The 24,699-nt window shown below is 42.8% G+C and overlaps 1 protein-coding gene across 3 annotated transcripts in view; it reads right to left on the bottom strand.

The window, feature by feature from the left end:
• mllt3 (MLLT3 super elongation complex subunit) overlaps positions 1–24,699 on the bottom strand; it is a 35,710-nt gene that overhangs the window by 3,401 nt on the left and 7,610 nt on the right. For 2 of the 3 annotated variants that reach the window (XM_041031886.1, XM_041031884.1), the window contains exons 3-13: positions 16,724–16,806; positions 15,791–15,934; positions 14,176–14,214; positions 13,136–13,264; positions 9,688–10,263; positions 5,144–5,213; positions 4,475–4,528; positions 3,383–3,521; positions 3,105–3,201; positions 2,890–2,958; positions 1,851–1,922 (exon numbers count right to left, since the gene is read on the bottom strand). In XM_041031886.1, the coding sequence (XP_040887820.1) occupies positions 1,851–1,922; positions 2,890–2,958; positions 3,105–3,201; positions 3,383–3,521; positions 4,475–4,528; positions 5,144–5,213; positions 9,688–10,263; positions 13,136–13,264; positions 14,176–14,214; positions 15,791–15,934; positions 16,724–16,806 (1,472 nt within the window). The remainder of the gene's footprint in view (positions 1–1,850; positions 1,923–2,889; positions 2,959–3,104; positions 3,202–3,382; positions 3,522–4,474; positions 4,529–5,143; positions 5,214–9,687; positions 10,264–13,135; positions 13,265–14,175; positions 14,215–15,790; positions 15,935–16,723; positions 16,807–24,699) is intronic. The other variant, XM_041031885.1, reaches the window with a different exon arrangement.

The raw sequence follows: 24,699 nt of genomic DNA, 5'->3' as shown, positions 1-24,699 counted from the left end.
AAGGTTATTGAAAAGCCTTCTATGGAGGGACTGAGTCGGGAAATGCTGGGCTTGCTGTTTAGTGTAGATGGTACAAAGTGAGTAGTGTTGTGTGTTTGCTGCTGGTTGCTGGTTACGTGGCCCGACAACAGAAACAGGAACGAGAAGAGGAGCCAGCCTGATCCTGTTCACACTACAAAGCCAACAACGCTCATTTTCATTGCTGTCCAGGATTCGTTTCCACTGGAGTCAGCCACCAAACTCAAGTAGTCCCACTGTCTAAAGATCTCTGTTGCAGTTCTGTGTGTGATCCAATATGTGCCCCCCCCCCACCCCCCACCAGTGTGCAGAGAGGCTGCGGACTTAATCATTTCCATCTCTTGTAACAGGAAGTGGAGCCAGTTGGTGAACTCGGCTAGATTAGCTTGATTACCGAGCGAGCTGAAGCTGCAAAGCACAAAGTTTTGGATGGGATTTCAAGTTTCCGCCGAGCCAGACGTCTCGTTAGGAGAGCGAGGCCGAACTTGGCAGCCGTCGCCGGGAAGATCCATTAATGCCGTCATATGATAGGCCTCGAGAATATAAGCAAGAAACATGCAATCTCTTAGGTGGAGCGAGGTTAACCAAATAATTCATTGCTTCCAGATGAGGCCGCAGATTACAGAGGATCTGTAACAGATTACAGCTCCTGCTCTAATCCAATGCAACAGTAGAGCTGACCAACAGCACTAACACGTACTGATGTTCTGCTGAGATCAGTGGAAACTGTGTGAACCCATGCAGAACACTTTTTTTTTTTTTAATATCTGGAAAATAATAAAGCCGAAATGTCAATACAGCAGTATTTTCTTATAAGGCAACGTAGATACAAAAGGTTTCTCAAATCAGCCTCATAAACTCTGAAAACTTGAATGAATTAAATTTAAATGTATCAAAATAAATGGAAAATCCAGTTAAATTGAAAGTGTGCTAAACCAATCAGAGATCAGCACATGTGCAGGTGACGGACAAAGGGATCTCCAACTTCAGGTTAGTCCCAACTGAGCCTGCACTCAACAAACTGAAGTCTTGATGTTGAGGAGTGTAATGAGATTAAGAGAAGGGGAGCTAGAGAGAGAGAGAGAGAGAGAGAGAGAGAGAGAGAGAGAGAAAGAGAGCGCATGCAAGGTGTATTTATAATAAAGAAAAAAGAAAATCACAAGCGGTCTAGGACTGAATTTCCCATGAATCACAGTGAGCACACTTAAATCACACATGAATTCAAAACAACCACACTTTCTTCATGTTAACTAAATGCACCGCTAAGACCAGCTCTGCCCAGATAACATCCCGACATGGAGTCAGTCTGGGTTGGCAGCTGATGTCTTTTCTTGTCCGGTGAACAGTGCGGGGGGAGGGGGGGGGGGGGGGGGGGGGGGGTGCTAGAGAGAAAGACTTCAGATTTTGCCGCGTCACTGCTCACAGTACAACTGCATCCAACACTGTTACAGTGAGAGGTGAGAAGCTGGGAATCATCAGCTGCTGCAGCAGGCGACAGCTACAGGACGTGCATGGATTCACTCAAAGAGCCATGACTGCCAACAGAAACACGTCACAGTGTTCACTAATCACTTGGCCAAGCCGAGTGGTATTTAAATATCCTTACGCCCACCTGTGTGTGTGTGTGTGTGTGTGTGTGTGTGTGTGTGTGTGTGTGTGTGTGCGCCTAGGGCTGTTACACGTGTGAAGTGCATTGTGGGAGGGGCTGGAAATTTCTAGGAGCAGGAAAAGAGGCAGGCTGAGAGGGCTACATACATAAAGATAAGAGACTGTAGTCGGTGTCGCAGTATTACTCATTGTGGATGTGTGAGTGTTCGTAGCAGCAAGTTCACCTGTTGCAGGATGTGACCTTCTCTTAGTGTCATCAGTCTTTTGTGCAGCTCCACCAGCTCATCCAGGTAAGCCTGGAAAGCACACAGCAGCACGGCGTTAGCATAATGAGCACTTTTCTACAGAAACCAACTTTTCGTCACAGGATAATAAACACGATTTTAATCCAAATTTGACCAAGATATTAACCCCAGACTGGGATCTACAACTTCAAATTTCCCCTTAAGGATGGATAAAAATGTTATGTGTTTATTTATTTTTAAGATTTTTTTATTAATTTGATGGGAAAGAGAGAGAGATACAGACAGCACATGCAGGGGGAAGACAAGGGGATGAGAGGGCTTAACCAAATAATTTTATTTTGTTTGACAGTATCACAATATGTCCTGTGAATCATCTTATTCTAGAGCTTCACTGAGGACATATGATGTGAAGTGAGCACAACACAACACTGTTTTTGTTTTTTTTTCTATAGCTGCACCATTCCATCCGATAGAAATATTTTAGGTGCTTTTATTACACATGTAACCTAAATTCAGCAGAACGTATTTGCTACCTTTGGAAGCTGTGGGATCTTCACTAGAAACTGAAAATAAAGTTATGTGGTTTTGTAGAAAGCTTCACAGATGAGTCAGCCGAGCTTAAGAGGCTAAAACGTTTACGCAACAAAGCCTCGAGCCGCAATCGCGTTCGAGAGATTTCAGAGAGCGGCTGTGGCCCAAAAAAAAAATCAACCATGAAGTTATAATGTAATAATCCACACACCAGCCGTGGTACAGAGACCTGTGTGCATTCATTCATATCAAAGCCAAACACCCATGTTATCCTCTGGTGGACGGTCATGCTGTCATGATGACTCACGATAAAAACCATTAAACCAGCATTAAAACACAGATCTACCCTGCATCACTATGTCTGTCTGAATTATATAACATACTGCGACTGACTCCACTGTCAAAGTCAGACACCGAGTCCATTTTTTGGGCTGTTTTATACAGAAAAACCAAAAGAAAAAAAAAAAAAAAAGACAGTCTAGTGTACCTTGTCACAATCTATGTTTTTGTTCTTGTCCTGTTTGCTCTGCTTGGTGGGACTCTTCACTTCCAGTATCTGATGGGGGACAGAGTAAACAGGTTCAGAGTCACACTCGGTGACTTGTAGATATATTTACTTTAAAAACCTTGGTTCCCTTGTGGTACATTTACTCACATAAAAAAAAAACAAAACAAAGCACACATTATAATATATGATCTTACCTGGTTATTAGTAGTCTTTAATAAGGGCGGGGCCTCGTTGTGGGACGGGGGTGAGGGCGAGGAGCTGTCACTCTCACTGCCATCACTTAAACTGACCCTGGGGTAGGTAGGAGGAACAGCAAAGGACAAATGCTTCAATACAGGAAAAAAATGCATGTACCTCACGTGAGTCTATATCTGGCTCTTTAGCTGCTAAACACTCCACAAACCTGGCTGACAAGAACAATGAGACTGATGGAGCTCAGTCAACAAACGGACAGTGACCGTTTTTTACTAACCTACGCTGATGGTGTGTGAGATGCGAGTGCGCGAGCCGCTCCATGTCCGAGTCCATGTCGTTGTCGTCGTCGTCCTCCGAATCCTCGTCGTTGTCGTCCGAGTGCAGGTCCTGCATCACCGACTGCAGCGGGCCCAGCACTGTGTGCAGACAGAATAAGAGAAGACGACACTGAAAGGACTTTTTTTTTTTTTTTTTTTATGATTATTTTGAATTAAAACGCAAGGGTAAACATGCATAGAGTATAGTGGATCATGCTGTGGTGGTGGAGGTAATGGTGGAAGGGTGCAGTGGAGCTTGTGGCTGCAGAAAACTGGAGGTGAGGAACTGCTGGTTTGATCCCAGTAAAGACTGGTTTACACTTTGCTTTTAAAAAGATAAGACTGTCATTATTCTTTATTTTAATTTCCATTTGTCACCAAAATCCCACGAACAGACCAAAGCCAACAATGTTGTTAGTCCATCTCTCAACACGTTCTCCCTTCCTTACTCTGTGTGTGTGACTCTCAGCCCCAAGCCCATTGGCTCATACTGAAGACAGAAACCTTAAAAAAAAACAGCTCACAAATACAGTTTCATTTTTCTTACAAAAGGACCAGTCATTTTCTAAAACAGCTTTTCACTGAACAACAAACAAACAGCAGGAAGTAGTGCTCTTGTTTGGTTCTTTGGTGAGTATCTGGGGCAGTGGGACCGTGTGTGTGTGTGTGTGTGTGTGGGATTGAGTCTCAATAAACTATAGTGTGCGTTCATGGTAACGAAGGAACATGTATTTCAAATCCCAGGGTGAATTCCCAATATTGAGCACATGTTGGCCCAACACCTTACTATGAAACTTTTCATGTTGGTTTTGACTTTAGCTTGTCACCTGTCTGTATGTACATAAGCTGCTGGGTCAGCAGTGATGGTGCTCTGGAGGGTGGCATCATACCCGAGATACAACAACAAACCCTGCTGGCGTGACTGGAAAGGAGATGCATGAATGTTCATGCAAACAGACAAGCGGGAAAAAAAAAAAAAGATATATTCTCCATGCATGTGTGACTGGGTTGTGTGGAGGGGGGGGGCTCACAGGTCTCAGTGTAACTGTTACCTGTGTGGGTGGTGGCAGGAATAGCCACCCTTTTCCTGATGATGAAGTCCACCACTGCATCCAGAGGAAATTGCAAACACAAAAGCAGAGGTCACCCTCAAGAAAAGCAGAAGTCGTCGTCCCATATGCTGGGCCACACAATACATTCTAGACTCACCTGGGACTATTAGATTCTTTTCAGATTTCAAGAATAAAATCATGATTCTTTTAAAGATCATTCATGAAATTTTAGTGAGAAGTTTTTCACATTTTTTACAACCTTTTCTCAACTCAAGCTTCAGATTTTTTAATTGTAAAATGGGAAATTTATTTCACAATAAAATGGGAATTTTGGGGGGTTTTATCCTATAGAATTACAACCTGATTACACTGTGATGCTTTCTTGAAATTATGACTTTATTCTTGTAAAATCTCTTTTCTTTTTTTTTCCCTTTCCCCTCCCCTCGGGCAGTGACCCCAATAATACTTCATTGTAAAACCTCAGAAATCAAACTGAAATGTTACCAGAGCAAATTGGCCCCTTTGCAAAAAAAAGGTTAGATGATAAAGCTCCATTATGTTGTGATGCTTCGTACGAGCTGACGCTGAATGATTTTACAGATCATTTCTGACTGAAGCACACAATAAACATGAGAGCGGCTGTAACATGAGCGTATTCCAGACGATTACCTTGTCGTTTGTGGTGTGTGGGAGCAAAACCCGAGCTGGAGCTGGAACTGGCTGGACTGGGCTGCTCGGACTGAGGGAGGAAGGAAGAAGAGAAAACAAAAGGGTGAAAAATATAAACCACATGAAACAGACTGAAGTTTGATCCTACATGGCCACCATCCAGTATTTTTGAGCAGATATTTGTGATGTTGACATTGGACCACTTTCATTTCCTCGCCGTGTCCGAACTAAGTCCACGCTCTCATCATGGCTGATTGTTCAGCATCTTATTAAATAATACTCACTTAAATAATACTCAGTGATTTGCCTCCTTCTGTGGGCGTTTACCAGACAAGACACTTTAACAAGCTGCATTATTACTGCTGCTTCATGTGTGGCCATTCACGAAATTCCATCCAAGACATCCAGACCAGGTCGTCTTTACTGCCGAAAGCCTGCATTCAGCAAACCAGCCGCCTCACACATACTGCGTGCTCACCACATTTCAGTCTGGAAAACTGAAATTCAGCACCATTATTATCATTCAGGTGTCATGTTAAGTGCATGAAAACTCTAATGTGAATAAATTTAGCCACCGGGGGGGGGGGGGGGGGGGTTGAGCTGGCAGCTCTGGATTGGTGTGTTTTTTTTTTTTTTTAATTCAAGTAACTGTTTTGTTTTTAGTATTTTTAGCATGGATGTTTTTTTTTGTTACATGTTGCCCATACCCATGGTCATGCTTTAAAATGCTGAAGACAGTGTGTGTCTCAGTAAACTGAAACTGAACTGCGAGAGCTGAATGAAGAACTAGTTGAATTTTCAGTGGAGGATCAAATACAGTTTCGGGGCAATTTCATGATATTACATTCAGTTTCAGGTTTATTGGAATTTGGCTCCCAAAAAATAATAAATTCACATTCAGATTTCTCAAGTTATAAACAATAGGATTCAAATTCAGTTTCTAGTGACACATATTTCTGCCCATAGCTGCTACTAGTACTGCTGCTGCTGCTGCTGCTGCTACTAGTACTACTACCTGTGCTCCTAATCAGACACACACTCTCACCGAAGCACACACACTCCCTTTAACAACCTCAGCAAGTCTGTTCAACCTGATGATTCTTGGAAACGAGCAGAGGAAATAATACCGCACATGACATGACCACGTGTGTTCTAACAACAGGAAACAGCCACAAACATTGCTATTTGTGTGACATTGTTTAGTAGTTGTGATAAATTGGTGCGTTAGAAGGGAGGGGGAAAAAAAAAAAAGTTGGCAAATGAGCCTGCACACGCTGCAGAAGTTAAAAAGCTGCAGGGAGAGGACGGGGGAGTGGTATATTTTCTTCTTTTATATCAAAGAGACATGGATGTTTTGATTACCTCAGTAAGGTAAAATGTACACTGATAGCATGTACATCAGGAAGACCCCCATCTTTAGTTAAATTTATGTGCTGTCATACTCATGATTACTGTAGAATACTGATATAACGGTACTTTCTGATCTCTAATCATGGCAGTGGGTTTGAGCATCCAAGATTCTTACTAACAATTTATTGGTAAAATTAGAAATTATTTTACCTCTGAATAGAAATTTAGGTTTAAAGTTAGTGGTTGTGTTGTCTGTCCTACACCGGCCAGCTCTGTCCTCTTCAAACGGGGCTTTTAGATGTGTGGACAGCTCATAAATTGCAACAAGGATGCAGTGTCAGTGCTCGGGGGAAGGAAGAGCTCGCAACTAGCAGACTAGGCTGCAGATTAAAATGGACACATCTGCCCGAGGGGAGGGGAAAGGGAAAAAAGTCTGATGCGATTCTCTGACCCCCCTGATTTGTTGACTGTTCTGAAAACCCTGTGGTCCAAAATTCTGAAATCAGGAGCAAGTTAACAACTCATTGAGTTAGTTAACAACAACACAACTCATCTCTGCTGATTTTTGTGTGGCCTCTAGCCCTGACATGGCACTTAAGTCCTCCACCACCAAGCTGGATAATCAGATCAGCTGTAAGCGTGTGTCGGTCTTGAAGGAGTACGAAAATTCGCTTGAATCCTGTTACTGCAAGCCCAGATTCATAAAAGGAGCCCGCTCCTGCAAACCCAGAGCTGTCCGAGACAACAAAGTGGGGAGAAGTGACCAACAGAGGAGGACATGAGGGGGGGGAAAGAGAGAAGTGACGACAAAAGGCAGAGTGACTTCAATGGTTGTCACCTCCTGCCAACAAACAACACACAGCTGGTCTGTTGGTTTATGGGACAGCTTCTTCAGAGCACCATAAATCTTACCAGGGCTCCTTCTTAGGGCTTTTGTCCCGTTTCACTCAAAGCCACCAAAGCAGCCCTCTTCAAAGACAATAAATAGTCTTTAGCTGTAGTTTGCTGGCATCAATCTGGCGTCCTCTCTTAACTCTTGGCACAGTTAGGACAGCCCAAAAAAAAAAAAGAAAAAAGAAAAAAGAAATGCCAGCAAACAAGAGTGAGCGGTCCAAGACTACTTGGTTTGCTTGTCTAATTCAGCAGGGGCTGTCCAAACAGAACTATTTTCACGTGAATTAAGAAGCCTTTCAGTCTGACACTCGATTCTTTCAAAGCCGTTTATACTGAAATGTTGTGGTTGCAAACCACAACACAACCACAACACACAAAAAAAAAAACACCCCGTGGGGTACTGGAGTTTTCAAATCAGCCATTTTCAGGTGGTGGCCACCTAAGAAGTTAAATGGCAGAAGATTTTCAAAGGTATTCATATGTTTTGATGAGATTTAGTTTCACAGAAACACAGAAGTTGCAGGAGCTCGAGCAGTTCAAGCATAATTATGGTAAAGGTGGTACTGCTTTTAATTTTTAGCCAAATTGAAGTATTTCCACTGAACAAAAAGCTTGTTTGTTGAAACTGTTATATAGGTTTTTTTTTAACTTTTCATACAGTTATTATATCGGTTTGTGAAATGTCTTTCAATTAAAATACAGTCACAAATGAGGCAAAGTGAGAGTATACATTAAGCAGCCATCTTTGTTATGTTACATACTGTAAGACTGATGAAAGTACTTGAACACAAACCCGTCTAAATATCACATGCTTCTGTGATGACTCCACACTACATATGGGCTTAGGTTGAACTTGTGCAGGTGACAAATCACTCAGTCTGTGCCCACATCCAGGGTGCTAAAAACAAGGTTCTCATGCTAACACGCCAGCCTGCTTTCCCTTCATGTCATCACCTACTCCACACTTCCTCCTCTCTGCTGTTTCTGGCCCAGCGCTCAGTGGAAAACACCGAGATCAAACAAGTGGTCTCATGAGAAATGAGAGCGGCGCTCTGTGTCGGCCCCCGGCGCTCGGCCACCGGGGTTGCTAGCCTGGGGAGAATCAAACACCTGGCATTTGTCACCCCACATCCCCTTTACAACCGACCCCATCCCCGGTGCCCTGTATAGGGAAAAACTTAAAAGGCATTTCCATACAGTGCAGACAAAAAAACACGGGTTCTGCTAGTACTAAGCAGAGTAGTGCTAATAACTCCCCTGCCTAAACAAGCTGCCCCTGTAGAAAGATACACAAAGACCCACGCTTTATACAAGCACTGAGAAGAGAAATGAAAACACCATTGCATAAAAGAAAACTGCTCCAAGCACGGGGATTTAGACCTTTCTTTGACAAACGTTCACCCTTTTTCTTCTTTCTAAAGCTAAAAGGATTAAAGGGGAGCTCTGTGCTATTCACTGCCACGTCTCCCCTTTCTCCTCAGGTGTTGTAAAACCATAAATCTTTCTTGTCCACTATTTGGCTTTAAAACAGCCCTTCTTTATGGGGAGGTTCTCCACCAAATGTGCGTGGACCAGGCAACCCAGTTGAATGTCAGCCTATTCATGAAAAGCACCACTGTAGAAATGAGGTTTTGCTAATCCAGCTCTTGAGCTGGAGGTGGGGGGTGGGGGGGCACTTTATATTTATCAGTCATCACACTTCACATCCATATTCAGTCATTTCCAATACAAACATATTTCAAGTCCACAGCAATCAGTCATTTGTCACTGTCAATGAGGCAACAAAACCACACCTTTTAACTGTATCTTACTCCTGAAGTCATCCTTCTCCTGTGTCCACTTCCTGTTTGGCCACCCAGACAAATGCAACTGAACTCCCACTAGCTTTATTGGTGCCCACCCCTCCTTTCAATTTCCCTGCCCAGCCCCCTAGAGTCCACCAGACCACCATTAAAGAAGATTCTCTCCCAGTAGGTCATTTGATTTTACAGCCCTTCCACACCGAGGAAAGACTGACCACCAACAAAACCTCCCCCCTTAAAGTCCTGGAAGAACTGCATACCTTTCCACTGCCTATTCCCCTTCAATCCTTTTCCCAGTTAAGTGGGCTGAAAACTTAAATCAGTAAGTCCAACATGTTGGACACAGCTGCCTCTTAAACCACCATGATAATCAAAAAGACATGGGTTTCTTAAGTGTAGCTGTATCATCAATCAAATCACTGGCTTTAATCTTATGACAGACAAAGAACACTCATTCTCTTGGTTTTCAAGAGGTTAACAAAAAGGTGTTCTACTTACATCTGATTTGGTGGACTGGTCTTCCATATCAGAGTCATTGGGGTCTACCAGTTCCTGGAATGGAGGAAGCGCTGACACCTTCCTGCGCTCAGCCTCGTCACCCTGTGGTTGTAATTTACTTGTTCGCATTTGCGATCTATCCTTCAATAGTTTCTTATCTGAATGTTGAGTGTCTGACCCTGACACCTGCTTCCCCGATGAATCCACAAATCCCTTTTTACGTTTTTTGGCCACGTGATCGTCACCGTCAGAGGTGGACAGACGCTTGTTTAGCCCTGACCCATGGGTGATCCCCTCAGTCCGATGCTCCTTGGACAAAGACTTGGGTTCCTTGAAGCCCATCTTAGGATTAATATCTCTAAGTGGCTGGTTCTCTTTGGGTTTCCTGGAAGGTTCTTTGGAGGCTTTGCTGGGTTCCCAGCCAGAGTCTCTGAAGGCACTTTTGGGCTCTTTCAAGTCTTTTGGTGGCTTGTCTTTGTGGTCCTTGGAGGGTTTGTGGAGTTTGGAGAAGCTGCTGTTGGTGCTGGTGGTTGTGGCGGTGGTGAGAAGGGTAGTTCCACTTCCTTTGGTGCCATCCTGTGAATTAAAGCCAACAAATGACTAAGATCCAACATAATGTAGGAACATGTCCTAAAGAACATAGAACTCAACAATGAGCAATAGGCTTAGAATAGAGTATGGGTAAATCGAGGACTAGTCATGCACATAAAAACACCAAGACCAACATTTAAGGTGTTCAAGCAGAATTACATTGAATCATCTGAGCTACAAAAAAAAAAGCAGCTCAAAGGATTATGGCACAAGGAAGAAGGAAATCCCACTTTAGGTCAACGGGCAAACATAATAGGGCAGGGGCATAATTAGTCACTGAGAAATACTGTTTTCTGAGGAGGGCATGGACTTGAATTGCAGCAATAATAACTGATATATGCAAGTTAAGTGTCACTGAAAATAAACTATTCCAAGCAGCGTTCAAATCCTACTTTATAGCAGAGGAGAAAAAAATGTCGCCTCTGATTATGTTGTCCTCTTGCTGTTTGTGTTGTGCTGAACTGGACTATAGGCTACATGTACAACTTCTAAAAACGCGTAGTCCCAAAAAACAAAGTGAGCAAAAACCAGGCAGCTAGGTCAAAGGAAGATTAATCCTCTGCCTTTTACACAAGAGAAAACATGCATGCCACCCTGCAGTTTGGCATTACCATCTATGAAAAGAGGTCCATTCTTAAAAGAAACTCAAAAGGGTCTTCTTAGTCCCCATCTATAGGCTTAAAGAGCAAACTCAGGGCTTCTTTTGAGCAGTGCTGTTCAGTGGGGTGAAGGGGCCTTTTCAACAGCCACACATGTGCAACCTTAAAAGTGGAGCGAAGGGCAATGCGGAGAAAGGAGGAAATGCATTCGTTCTAACGACGGGGGACATTTGTCCCCGGGTCTCACCTCAAGCCCCCTTGTCAATATTTCATCAATGCAGTAAACCCATTAAAGCAGTCTAGACGACGGGGTGTGTTACAACTCTGCCCAACCACCACTAAAACCTTTCATTTTGTCTATCTGCCGGTGACCCCGGGACCTCAGGATGTAAAGCTGCCGGCTCATTCTAACCTACAGCGTGCTCCTCCACTGCAGTAAACCCATTTCCCTCCCAGGGCAGCCCAACATAAAACTGCTTTAGTGCTCTGGAATGGACACACAGAGCCTGTGCAGCCATCAACATTGAAGAGATCACTAAAATGGCACTTTTTAACAAACCTTTCAGCACCATGACACTGGCAGGTTAGCAGGTAATCCAAATGGATGTAAATCTTTGAAGGGCCTATAATAATAATACATTAGTAGTAGTTATCAGACCTGAAAGCACTTTATAAATAGAAACAGCTACTGACAGCATTTTGCTTTCTAGGAATGTATTCATTTCCATCATTACCAAAGTGTAATGGCATGGAAGACCAGTTGGGATCATATGGCCTAGAATTATTATATCACGAGTTTTCTTTAGTACTTCTCAGCAGTGTTTAACAGTAATTCTTAATGATATAATTTATTAACTTAATGTGACCTGGACTCAGATAAGCAGCCTAAAATGTATAGATTTAAAGTTTTTGCTGAGCGGACACTTCCTCGCTACTGTAGCAGCAGCAGTGACACTGCCCCCCCCCCCCCCCCCCAAAAGTCTGACAATGCTGACAAACTCAGCAAACTGCAGCACAGTCCACTGCTACAACAATCCCACTCTTGATTTAGAAGTGTATAATGCCTCCTGACAGACTACAACCATATATGAATAAATTCTACTGTGAATATCACTGCTTACAGCAGGCAAGAGGAACAATTTCAAACTTTCGTGAACTAAATTTATGACTTATACATTTTTACAGCATGTTTTAGAGTTGACTTATGGTATAAATATGAACCTTAGATATGGTTCACATTTATATCTATATGGCACCAGTTGTATTTTAATGTGTATAATATAGACTTCTCTCATTTCTTCTCTCCTATTTTACTGATTGTAATTCATATACTACTTTAGTTGTTTTTTTTTTTTTACTTGTCTTAGTCTATCCCATGTGCTGCTGTAATGTGAATTTTACCATAAAAAAAAGTCTTATCTGAACTTATCTTCAGAGTTTTTACTTTTCTTTCTCAGGTTTGGCAGTAAAATAAGTGAGTAAAAGTACAGTATTTTGGAGCTTTTGCCAAATAGTTATGATTTATTACAAAAATATCGAACGTGTTCAACTACCAGAGCATTAATTTTTAACATGTGATGGAGAGAGGGAGAGAGGAGAAGGGAGGGAGGGAGGGGTGTCTGACACAGAGAGTGTGTGTGACCTCCTGCTCCACAAGTAATTCATCACACACACTGTGTTTAGACTGGAAACCGTTTCCATGTGAAATGGGCCTCTCCTGACCCGGCTCTTAAATGACACCATTTAAAGGGACTAAAAATAACACATAATGGAAACAACATGCCACTTTATTGACATACATGATTTAGTGTTGCAAGAGATAATGTCTCAAATCATACATGTAGCTTCTCAGCCCATCACGTAGGCATTTTCCTTGCACCTTCCTCTTCGCTAATTCTTCCCTAATTTTGTACATTACTGTCTGAGACGTTTATGAATATGAGACTAAGGGGGCATCTTCACACCCACAGGTTGTCAGAGATTCACAGCAGTTCTCTGAGTCAGTGGAGTAAGTGCTTATAACTGAGCAGCAGCCAAGACGTAGTTTGCCTAAGCCAAAGTTGGATGCCTTTGAAATCCCAGAGTTTAAATATGTTGGACGTCTTTGAACCTGCCAAATATGTGGGGGTGGAGGGGGGATTAGGGCCTAGAGACTTTGAAGGGGTTTCAGAGTCTCAGAGCTGGGTGGGGCTCACGAGTGGAAGGCAGAGGAGACAGAGGTTGTTTGGCACCAGGCTGGACCTGGAAGCAACACTGACCTTTGACCCAAGGAAGCTTTTGCTCTTCTTTGGGTCGGAGAAGGTGGACGTCAGCGAGCTGTTGGGAAGTGTAGGCAGCTTCAGGTGCTGTCCGAACAGGGAGGTCGAGCCCTCCTGCATTACCATCACCTGCCAGAGAAAGAGCAACAGACCAACAAGGTCAGAGGCTTTCTTTGCTGATAGATATCATCTACATATAAAAAAAAATGTTATGGTTTTATGTGCATATCTGGTACTTTAAAAGAGTACGGGTGTAGCTAGCCAAGCTTAGCATAAAGACTGGTAGCAGTGGGAAACTGCTTGAATGAACACATATCTTCCTCATTTAATCCATGAATAAAGAGGAATATATAGAACTATAAATTGTCCTTTTACATTTCTGTTGGACAAACAAAAACAATGGGTGTGTTCATTTGTGATCTTCAGAGGTGTTGGTAAGGGTTTTTTTTGGGGGGGGGGGGCAGGGACAGGCTAGCTATTTTCGCCTGCTTCCTGTCTTAATGCTAAGTTAGAGTAACCACATCCTGACATGACTAGAAAGTGAAAAAGTGTATTTCCCATGAAGTTGAATTGTCTCTTTTAAAACAGCTGCATACATAGAAAATCCAATAGTACAGCTGTTTTGTTAAATATTACTCAGACTCAGACACTCTTATCAATTTAAAACCAGTGTCATCAGTGTCAGACTCAAAGAGAAATGAATTAGTTCACTGCCATCTCCAATGCCAAGAGCAACAAGCGTCTACACAGCACGCATTCAAACACCTAAAACGGCCTGTTTTTGCTGGAATATCCCGCCGTCATTACAGGGCGAGAACGATGGCCAGAATATGCAAGTTAAGACAACACAGCTGCTTCAGCGTGTCTATACTGGGGGTGCTGAGGTAACAGTAAATGATAGTGAATGCGCCAGCTGGGGTAAAACCACCAGTACCATTACATGAACAGTAAATCTGAAGCCACTTTTATGCCCAGATTTTTTTTTTTAAGTCATCTTTAGACAAGGCATCCGTGACTCCAAATGGAAACGGAAATCTTACTTTTGAGTCTTCTGAGCTTCGTTTATGAGGATCCCGCTGCTGTGAAAGACAACAAAAGAGACAGAGGCATTTATCATCTACATCTGAATACTAAATACTCATATATTACTGTCCAAATCTGAGGAATAGGGTGTGGTAAAGTAACTTGTACAGTATAATCTACCGAGACCATGAACCTTTCAGTGATGACTCTCCTCCAGACAATGGAGAATGTGAGTTGCGACATGGCCTATATCAGCACTTGAGCCCTTTTGGAGGCTGGGGGGGGGGGGGGGGGGGGCTAAGTAAATAGAGAACACTTAGCTCCAGTCATAAAACCTCCAGACTACAGGGGTTCCCTGGCTGAGGGCCAACTGTCTGATTGCGCCCGACACTGCGGAAGCAACTGAAGGTAAACTGATGCCAGTTTATCGCAACTGTAACAAGTACAGAGAGCTTTACTGACGAGATCGGCCGATCTACGCGCTGCTTAATTTACAGTCATTCATCCCGCTCTGTATAGGCTTCACGAAAACAATACTAAAGCGAGAGAATCGCCGCCACCTCTATGTTTGGAGCTTATTCAGAGTAGGAGAGCAGATAAGAGCGGTGGTTAGGTTACACCTCCTATACTGTAACACAATGACATTTGGCATGCACAGTCACACTTTTCTATCTGAGCAACAGCTGCTGCGCCTAAAGAGCCAAACAAAAGAGTTTTATCCTTGGACACTTTTACTCCTGACAGAAAAAAAAAAATGTGATTGTGCCATTAGTGTACTGACAGTGAGAACATTTCTAAAAATTTTAATGATTAATTAAAGGACGAGTCTGGTGATTTTGTATATATATATATAAACAAACCACATGGAAATACCAAACCAACAATGAATGTATCCTGGCAACAAATTTTGTGTATATCCAAAGGCTGACATATCATATCCCTCTGTGCCTTAGAGCTCCATTGTTGTCCAGAACCTATTAAAAACACATTAATGAGGCACACTACTGTACTATTTTGATTCAATCCCACATACACCGCCCTGCTGCCAGAAATACCCAGGAGAGAACCAAATGTGGTTTAATCCACAGCGGAAAGTAGTCCCCAACAAATGCTCTATTTCCCTCTGTTTGAGTCACAACCAGCTGTTGTAGAAAATTACTGAGCTGTTTTTTTTTTTTTTTTTAATGAAACCATATATTTGTGAACTGTTTTCACAGACTTATATCTTCAGTAGGAGCCAATAAACTTGGAGCTGAGTGCCACTGACAGAGCAGAGAAAGTATTGAGAGCACTGAGAGACATTGCTGATTTGGGCCTTTTGTTGCCAGTAAGAGAAAAACATAATAGTACATGAATGGCTGTTAAGGTATCCGTGGTAAGGCAATTGAACTCAGTGACCATCACTTTAAGACAGTGGATCTACTGAGCATTTCCCTGTGGCTGGAGAACGGTAAGCTGGCTGTGCAGAACTATATGAACGTGCACAAAGAGTGTCTCTGGAAATCCAGCACTGAACTTCATTGACTTTTCTTGGAAAAATAGAAGATGAAAGTTGTTCCCACAGTAGTGGGATGCCTGTGTTGCATTAAGAAATGTCACTCAAGCCCCAGCCGAACGCCCTCGCACTCCTACCCCTCCGGCTTTCAGTAGCTTCCTACGAAACTCCTCCGTCGGGTTGTTGAAGGTGAGCTTCTCGCAGCGGAGATGATTGACAGGCGGGTGGCCCTCCAGGTGGAGGAACAGGTCGTAGTCAAAGCGAACTTTCTTCGGTTCTTCCTGAGGAAAAGCGGCGATCCATGCAGAGAGGGAGAGAGGAGAACAATCAAATTCAATCAGGACTTTTCCAACAATATAATCTTTTATTAACACAAGTACTATGAGTCAGTTTCAGTTATCCACAATAAGGGAATGTATTACAAGTCGGACGGTGCTGTAAACCTGCAGCACATGGTGTACACATGGATTTTGTTTTACAACTTTTATGGACTGGTTTACACATTTTTTGCATTTGTCTTGCATGATGGAAGTCATGTCACAGCCTCACGCCCCTTCTCAAACAAATACTGCTAGATTTGTTTACCGCTAATCCAGCAAAATTAAATATCCGACAAATCGAGACACTTTTTCATTTTAATATTCTTGTTCTTTTTTTGATCAAATGGAACTAGACTAAAACATGACTGAAAAACACCATGCTTCACGTGCAAGACAGATGAGCATTATAACAGAAAACACAAACCACCTGGAAACCTGTCAGTGCTATCCACGTTTTTTTAAAAATATGGCCATCCCCTTCAGTAGCTACCTGCTGGGTAGCTAATGTGAGTTAGCCTGTAGAGACAGACTGAGCAAGGTTGAGTCCGCACACTGATAAGCTGACTCCTGTAACTTTACCAAAGAGGTTAAAGGTCTATAGGCTTGTTGGTATGCAAATTAGTATGCAAACAAATGGAGCAAGCAGCTTCAGAGATTAAAAGAAACATCAAATGAAATGAGAAGGTGAAGAATCCAACGTTTAAAATGCAAAAAAACACAGTTGGTGGTGAGAACAACTGTTAAATGTACCTTGTTTTTGAAGTAAACTTCAATAGGCAAGATGAAGCCTGCGTATCCAGACTCCTCCACTTTGTACGGTGGATCCTTGCACACTGAAATGAAAGAGAAGTCGGATATTAAAGAGAGGCCGCTGACCTTCAACACAAGGAGACTGAGGAATCAGAAAGACTGGTTTAAATTCATTTAGTTCTGTTAATACAAAGCAGCTGCCATCACCCAGTCGCTGTGGAGTGTATAGCATTGGTGTGTGTGTGTGTGTGTTGGTGGGTGCTGGGGGGGGGGGGTTCATTTGCCTCTGAAAGTCTTTCAGTGCGTCGCTGAATGTACCGAGCTACTAAACCTGCACCTCCATTCTCATGAGATCTCATTAACTCCCATTTCCATCGCCCGCGCTGATGTATCAATACAGAAAAAAAAAAAGAAAGAAAAAGGAGGCTTAAATTAGAACCAGGGGCCTTTAAAGCACATGAATCCACCCAGCTGATGACAAGGTGAAGACTCTCCATCCCCCCCACCCCCCCACCCCCCCCCACCCCCCCGACCTCACCCTCATGGGCTTTTAAAGACAAACAAGCACAACTAGAACTCAGGTGTTCCTCCCTGGAGGTGTGTGTTTGTCAGCCTCTGTCCCCGTGGACTCTGCAGAAAATGCACCAATTAAGTCCATGTATGGGGAGACCTGAGCGTGTTTACTGGAAGAACAGATAAAAGCGGTATTTAGCTTGGGTTCATTTCTAGTAGTGCAAAATTTGAAACCAAAAGCAACACACTTACATCAGTAATCACAATTAATGTGTCCATTATTTTCACGGTGGACTGCATGAATGGATGATACTTCAGTCCGTAGTAACATTGAAAAGTGAAATTTCCTCAGGCATCTCTGACAAGTTCCTTTGCAGTGGGGGGAAAAAAAAAAAATTCGGATTCACAAAAGCCTTTTCAACCCTTTTTGTTCTTCCTGCCTTTTCTCTCCTTTGTTATTATACGTTCTCAAAATACGATGCTTTGCACAAGAGGATAAGGAGTCGTTTTTATTTCACTTTCTGAGAGAGAGAAGTCCTTTGTCAGACTAGGCCTAATTTTAAATATCCAATTTGAGGCTGGAGCAAGAACGGAACAATGACGCTGAACCACTGAAATCTACTCCGCCGCCATCGTTCGATCACAAGCTGCATTTTGCTCACGCGATTCCTGCAAACAAACCCTATCCAGAAACTCCAATGCCACACCTGTAATGTAACAAAGTGGCTACACAAATCAGTTCACATAATCACAATAGCAATTCCACACACGTCTGCGCTTACTGTACTGTGTAAATGTTTTAAGAACTAAAGGTGAAGTGAGGACGCTTTCAGAAATAATGCCCTGAATAGTTTAAGCCTTTAAACTCCAGCACCAGTTCTCCTCCCTACACCTGTGTGCACTTTCTTAAGGTACTTAGCAAGTACGTTGTTCCAAGCATCTTGGAGAACTTGCCACAGTTCTTCTTCTGTGGATGTGGGCCGTCTCAGTGTCTGCATGTAATCCCAGACTGACTCCATGATGTCGAGATCAGGGGGTCCCCGTGGGGGCCAGGCCACCTGTTGCAGGACTTCCTGTTCTTCCTGTGTGTGTGTGTGTGTGTGTGTGTGTGTGTTTGGGCTGAATGTGGGGACCGATCACACGCCTCTCTGATGGGACTTTTGGATGAGAATCAAGTTTTTGTTCAGGGGACAAATTATTATGATCACTGCCTATTACAGATTATTACTCATTATTATCTAATTATCATAAGTCCAATTACTACCATTGGTTAGAGAGAGCTGAAATAAAATTCAAATTTTAATAGCAGCCCTATTACTTTAACTTTAATTCAATAATATCTTAGTGTAATACTATTATCAAGTTTTTCTACCAAAGCCCAGTCTTGAAAGAGTATATATATATATATATATAAAAATCAGGAGACATCTGATTTGTAATTAAAGACTGAAGAATCTAACCGAGGATTCGGTGCCATGTACTTGTCAGGTACTCAAAAGTATTTGGTTCCACACCCATTGTTAAAGTTGCAGTTCCACCAGAACCAAGAAGGAATATATAGAAAACCACAAAGTAAAAGCATCATGAGCTTCCCAAGCAAACAACTGACAGCTTGGCTCCCAGGGATGGAGGAGACCTTGGAAACATCTTGGAGTCATCCTCTGCACTGACCAGGCTCTGGCATTAGCGCAGTCATTATACTGCGCTCTACCCGTTTCGTTTTTGGAGCCCCGCCCCTTCGGGGAGCAGCAGTGATTGATGGCTCGGCCGACTACGCTGAGGTCGACCTCACCGCTGGGGCCAAGCCATCCAAAACCCAATACCACTGAGCAAATATTATGGGTTAGAGTTAATTGTGCAAGCGGGTCAGGTTCAATTACACCCAGCTAAAAGAGCCCATTCACCACCACACCTTTATATAAACGGAAGGTGGAGAAGGAGATGAGCTGAGCCACCCCGAAAATGGAAAGAAAAATTCAAGCACTCAAGCACATAAACTCTGGACATGCGTTGGTATATTTTCCTTATTGGCATGGAGAACGGGGCAGGCGTGATGTCATGCTGAGATATTTTCAGCGCAGCTACAGCAAACTTCACAGATCGACATGGATGTCTACGTCCACACTTGACTGAAAGTAAAAGTTCAAGTGAAAAAATAACAGTTGTATCCCACCTGCTCACAATAAAAATAAATGTAATGAATCCTGTCATTTTGTTCTATAAAGTATGATATCAAATGTTATGGTTTTTCCTGTTTTATAGTTCTGTGGCAGAGGTGAGCCACCTTGTCTGAAATGCACAACCTCTGCTAATGTCAGTAAAACACTAGAGCAGAAATGAAACGGCAGATTCACGTTTTTAACTTTTTAATTATTGATTACTCTTTTTAGTAAAATTTCCAAGCAATAACGCCAACTATTCTCTCGCTGCAGCTTCTCCACTGTGAAGATTTGCGGCTTTTCTTTTTTTTTTTTTTTTTTTTTATATGGTTGTAAACTGAATGTCTTCGGGTTTTGAACTCTTCACAGTACTTTGGACAGTATTCAGACTGTTCATCACTGTCACACCGGTGAGTTTGGACACTTACTGTCAAGAAAAACTTTTTTTTGGAACAGAACAATTAGGTCAAGTAACAGTTAAGATGAGGGGGGTCCTAAGTTTTATGAAGACACGAGATAAAGTGAGTTCATGTGAAGGAGAAGTCAGGGTAGCATCTTGGCTGGGGTTCAGCAATTCAGGTTGAAAAGGTTACCATTATCTGAAGGAGCGTCTGAGAGGCAGAGATGCACAATGCAACCACTGACCTGTAACGGAAAAATTCGCCAGTGGTCACAGAAAGCTTTCAAAGAGGGATAAGGGCCGTGTCGTTTATTAACATGGACCTCGGTTTAAAACTGAGGTGCCAATCACAGAACAATACCAGTCACTACATATTTGCCCTTTCTACACAGACTGGTTTGTAATGAGGCCAGGCCAGACGGCAGGCCTGACCATAAAACAAAAGACAAGACTGGAAATAAGAAATTCTTTAGCGAGGCTTGAGGCTCAAACATGAGCTCCTTCCGCACGCTGATTTCCTGTTAATCCCTCTTCATCCTAATGGGACTATTCATCTCAACATCAGTTGTCCAAAGTTTCCTACTTCAATTGTTATTGTTTTACTGCCAGATTTAAATATCCATATTATCCAAAAACATCCAGGTGGAATTATGTGTAGTTAGAAAAGTATCACAGGCTTATTAACACCTGATAAAATAATTTGAGCTCTGACCTTGAGTATTGTAGCTTTAACACAAGAACCCGTCTCAATAAAATAAAGGGAAGTGATTTCAATATGTAAAAAAAAAAACAAAAAAAAACCTGATTAACAAATGAGTAAATTAAATTAGCAACTGAAGCAGACTTTCAGCGCCAGCCTTGGATACTCAAGACTTCGAGAAACACATTTTCGGGTTATATCCAGCCCTAATCCGGATACACAGAGACCACTTTGAGGCCAACTTTGTCTGTGCACAGGCAAAGGCAACACTGATGTGTTGTGCATCAATGTACAACTTTTAATTACATCCAGTACAGCCAAGGGGCCAGCTGAGTGCCACAGTTACATACATTCTGCCCCTGTGTTAGGGGAAATAAGGATAATAATAAATAGTGTGTGTTGCACACTTGCAGGTAGATGAACAAAAAGACATAACCAATCATTTTCATGTCTGAGTACTGCGTATTTCCTGGAACAAACCCCAATCCTATAAGAGTAGCAGTTTAACAAACACTGAGTAGTTTCATCTGAGCCTCTGTAACAATGCTGGGTGGTGATTAGCAGCTCGTTAGAGATGGCGTCTCTGGCTGACTGAGCACAGTCCCTTAAAAAACAACCTCACACTATAGCTTTCTCCACAGTCCAGCAGGAACTGTCGATCTCATGCTAATCAGCTGACAACAAGACCCTCCAACACAAACAGGGGTCAAGATTAATCGGCCCAGATTAAAGACCAGGAGGACAAGAAACACCAGTTTGCGTTGTAAGACAACACACTAGATAAGAGGACCAACAGGTGGCCAGCCTGGGGCAGTTAAAGGTTGAGCTGTCAGGGGGGTGGGGTGGGGGGGGGGGGGTCAGGAAAAGGGCACACACTCCTCTATTCTCTTCATGTAAAGTATCTTTGTTTGGTTAAACGGGGGCAGATCTGAAATAACAAACCAGGTTACTGTCAGAATCCTCTACCCATCGCACCGGAGTCCAAAAGCAGCAGCACAGAACAAAGAAGTAAAGAACAGGTAAACACAGACAGAAGCATGTTCGTAACAAGAAGCATGCACATTTGAATCGAAGAAATTCTACATGAACCACACCGTACGCACATCCTGGACTAAAAGCGGAGATGTGTGAAGCCACACCCACCTCCAGGGACCAAACACAGCCGGAGAGGTAGACTGATGTGAGTGGAGTGAGGGGTGGGGTGGGGGGGTTGGGGTTAAATTCACGGGGATGCTCCACACAGGTAAACAGCACGCACAGTGGGACGAGGTGCTGCCAACAGACTCAACTGTCTCCCTTGAGAACCATTATGAGTGGATGTTCTGACATTCGATGGTGGATCTTCTCCAGGGGTCTCTCAGAAAGTCGCCCTGGTTACAAGTTTGTCCGACTGAATGGTGATAAAACCAATGTTGATATTTGAGAGGCCCCCTTAACATGTAGTGGCTTGTTGTATGGACCAGTCACCACAAACTCTTATCATTCAACAATAGTTCAATAGTGAAAATAACAATCGTATGAAAATAGCAACTTAGCCCATACAGGCCCAGTACAACCAGGGATGATACTCAACTACTACTACTATACTTCCCACATTACTTGCAGGTCACATCAAATTTACTTCCCTATTGTCTGGGAAAAAACACAAAACCACGTGTGGGCACAGGTGGCTGTGGATCACGTCTAGAAACTGCACCTCCACCTGTACCGGTCTTGGTATGAGACTGTTTTGCACCCTGTCCATATGTTGCACCCCTGGTGCTTGTGTTGCCTCCGAGCTGACACAGCTGGGGCTCCGTCAGAACCTCACATGTACAGACATGCTAGTGAGGGGAGAGTTATCAACATGCAGCTTCGCTAAATACGCCTACTGTTGATTTAACTAACTACTCTTGGATCCTCGGAGGGTCTAACGAAAAGGTTGTGGCACCACTGAAATCAAAACGTCGCAGCTGAATTCCGAGGCTTGGTCCAAGCAGAGCTGATATTGTTGTATGGTGCAAAATGATTATTACCCTATACTGTATCCATGAATCAGCTGGAGAGCATGAACATCAGACTTATCAACAGTGCTCATGTCAACATCACATCCTGGTCTAGACAAACCTTGTTAGTACGATAATACACTCATCTTAAATATAGAAACCAGGAACCAAAGATACAATTTAATTTAAAACAGAGAAGCTGGAGCCCATGAACGTTTGGTGTTTTTGATTGATAAATGACGGATTAATTAATTTTGACTTATTTTATTACTGAAACAAAATGGCACAGTTGACAGATGATGATGATGATGATGATGTTGTTAGTTCTGGTAAATAATTTCACCTTCTGGCGACGTTTCTGTCACTGATAAAAACAGAGCTCGTGAGCTACTGATTCAAATCAAACCCGCTTTGGTGCGCGGAGGTGCTGTAAATAAAAGACAAATGTTTTATGGCAGGCCCGAGTGAGAAAGGAGAGAAAGAGCTGCCAACAGACAGCCCATATAAAACATGCTTCAATAAACCACTTCCTCCAACCTCCTTTCATTGACTGAACCGAGGGAGAGCCGGCATTTACAGCTCAGTTCCTGTTATTTGGTGGTGGCTGCCCCGTCTATCTACACCCCCCCCCCCTTCCCCATCCTTTCATGCCGGCCGGCAGCAGCCAGCCTGCAGCTTTCATGGCTCTTGCTTTCTTTGTGTTCCACCTATACAAGTAGGTATGATTTCTGGAGGAATCGTAAAACAATTACTGGCAAATTCCTGCAGCTCTTTGATTTCCGCCAGACACTGGGAAAGGGGGACGAGGAGGGGGGCAGAGGGGGTCTTAGGGTCCTTTATACACCAAGTCAGGTAAAAAAAAAATCTTACTTTCAGTCCCCTAATGTGCACACAGACTTAGAAACTCTCGACTTGTGTCAGCTGACTTGAACCTCCAGCTGTTGGATCACAGTAAAATGGTTCTTGCTCTTTCTGATGCTTGTTCTCTGGGTTCTTTTTCAACATTGCATTTAACACTGTAATAGGAGAATGCGACAAATCGGAGGTACACATGCTGCAACTTAGTAATCAGTTTACTTTAGCAATGTAGCTATCGCTACGTTGCTCACCACATGTTCCCAATATTCAGCAGATCAAGAGGTTCAGTGGTGTTAGTTTCAGTTTCATTTAAACACTGAATTAGTTTATCTTATGAGGATGCACTGCTACAGTTAATGATCTTCTTCACGTCATACATACACGTGCAAAAATTAAAAGAGACAACTGCTGTTTATCTAAATTTTAGGGGGAATTTTAATTTGTTAACCTTAAAGTTAAAGTGGCTATTTAACAACAATATGAAAGATGTATGAAAGCCTTTTAAAGTGGCAGTGGTTAAATGTTAGCAAACACACATTAGACTTCATTTGGAGTTGTGTATCTTGTGAAACCTGAAAATTCTGCTGCTCAGTTATCACGGAGAAACTCCCAAACCCACGACATTCAACCCCCAGTCTCCTTCACTGGGCACCACATCTTCTTGACGCCAACAAAACAGGAAAAGGCTTCAGTAGTAACTGTAAATGTCCCGAGAGTTGCACACACACACACACACATTCACTGTTGAGACCTTTGACACTATCGACTGTCTGGCTTTTAATTACATAAAATTAAATAAAAGGAAATAAGGAAAAAAAAGAAAAAAAAAACCTGGCTTGAAGCACAGCTGAGGACTGATTATCATTCAAAGCGGTGTTTCAGTTCATGAGAAGGAACAAACAACTTTCTTTAAAACTAAGTTAAAAAAAAAATCTATCTGCAGGGTACTGTAGCTGCCTGAAGTGGAGGAGGTGGAGAAAAACTAACAAGTTGTAATTTAAAAAAGACGTTTTTAAGGTTTAAGGAGCTGGAAATGGCTTGGAAATGCACAGACACAGCATGAGAAGACACAGGGTGGTCTGGCTGCTCCAGAGTATGTAATACAAGTATTTCTACTGTGCACGCATGAATGCAAATGACTGCCTTCTTATCAGCAAATTAATGAAGTATTCCAGTGTTGCAATCATTTGCTGAGCCGTCGATTGAACTACAGCAAGGAAGGTGCACATTTAACTTGCTTGAAATGTGTCATCCCTTACTGTAAAGCCACTAAATAAAGTCAAGTGTGATGATGTCACTGCTGCTTGCCTTTTGAAACTTTATTAAGGCAGGCGTAAGACAAAAGAAACCACACGTGCAAG

This window comes from Toxotes jaculatrix, chromosome 23, assembly GCF_017976425.1.
Source record: "Toxotes jaculatrix isolate fToxJac2 chromosome 23, fToxJac2.pri, whole genome shotgun sequence".
NCBI classification, from domain to species: domain Eukaryota; kingdom Metazoa; phylum Chordata; class Actinopteri; family Toxotidae; genus Toxotes; species Toxotes jaculatrix.
The sequence above is the reverse complement of the archived record's forward strand: the minus strand, read 5'-3'. Positions and strand labels throughout refer to the sequence as shown.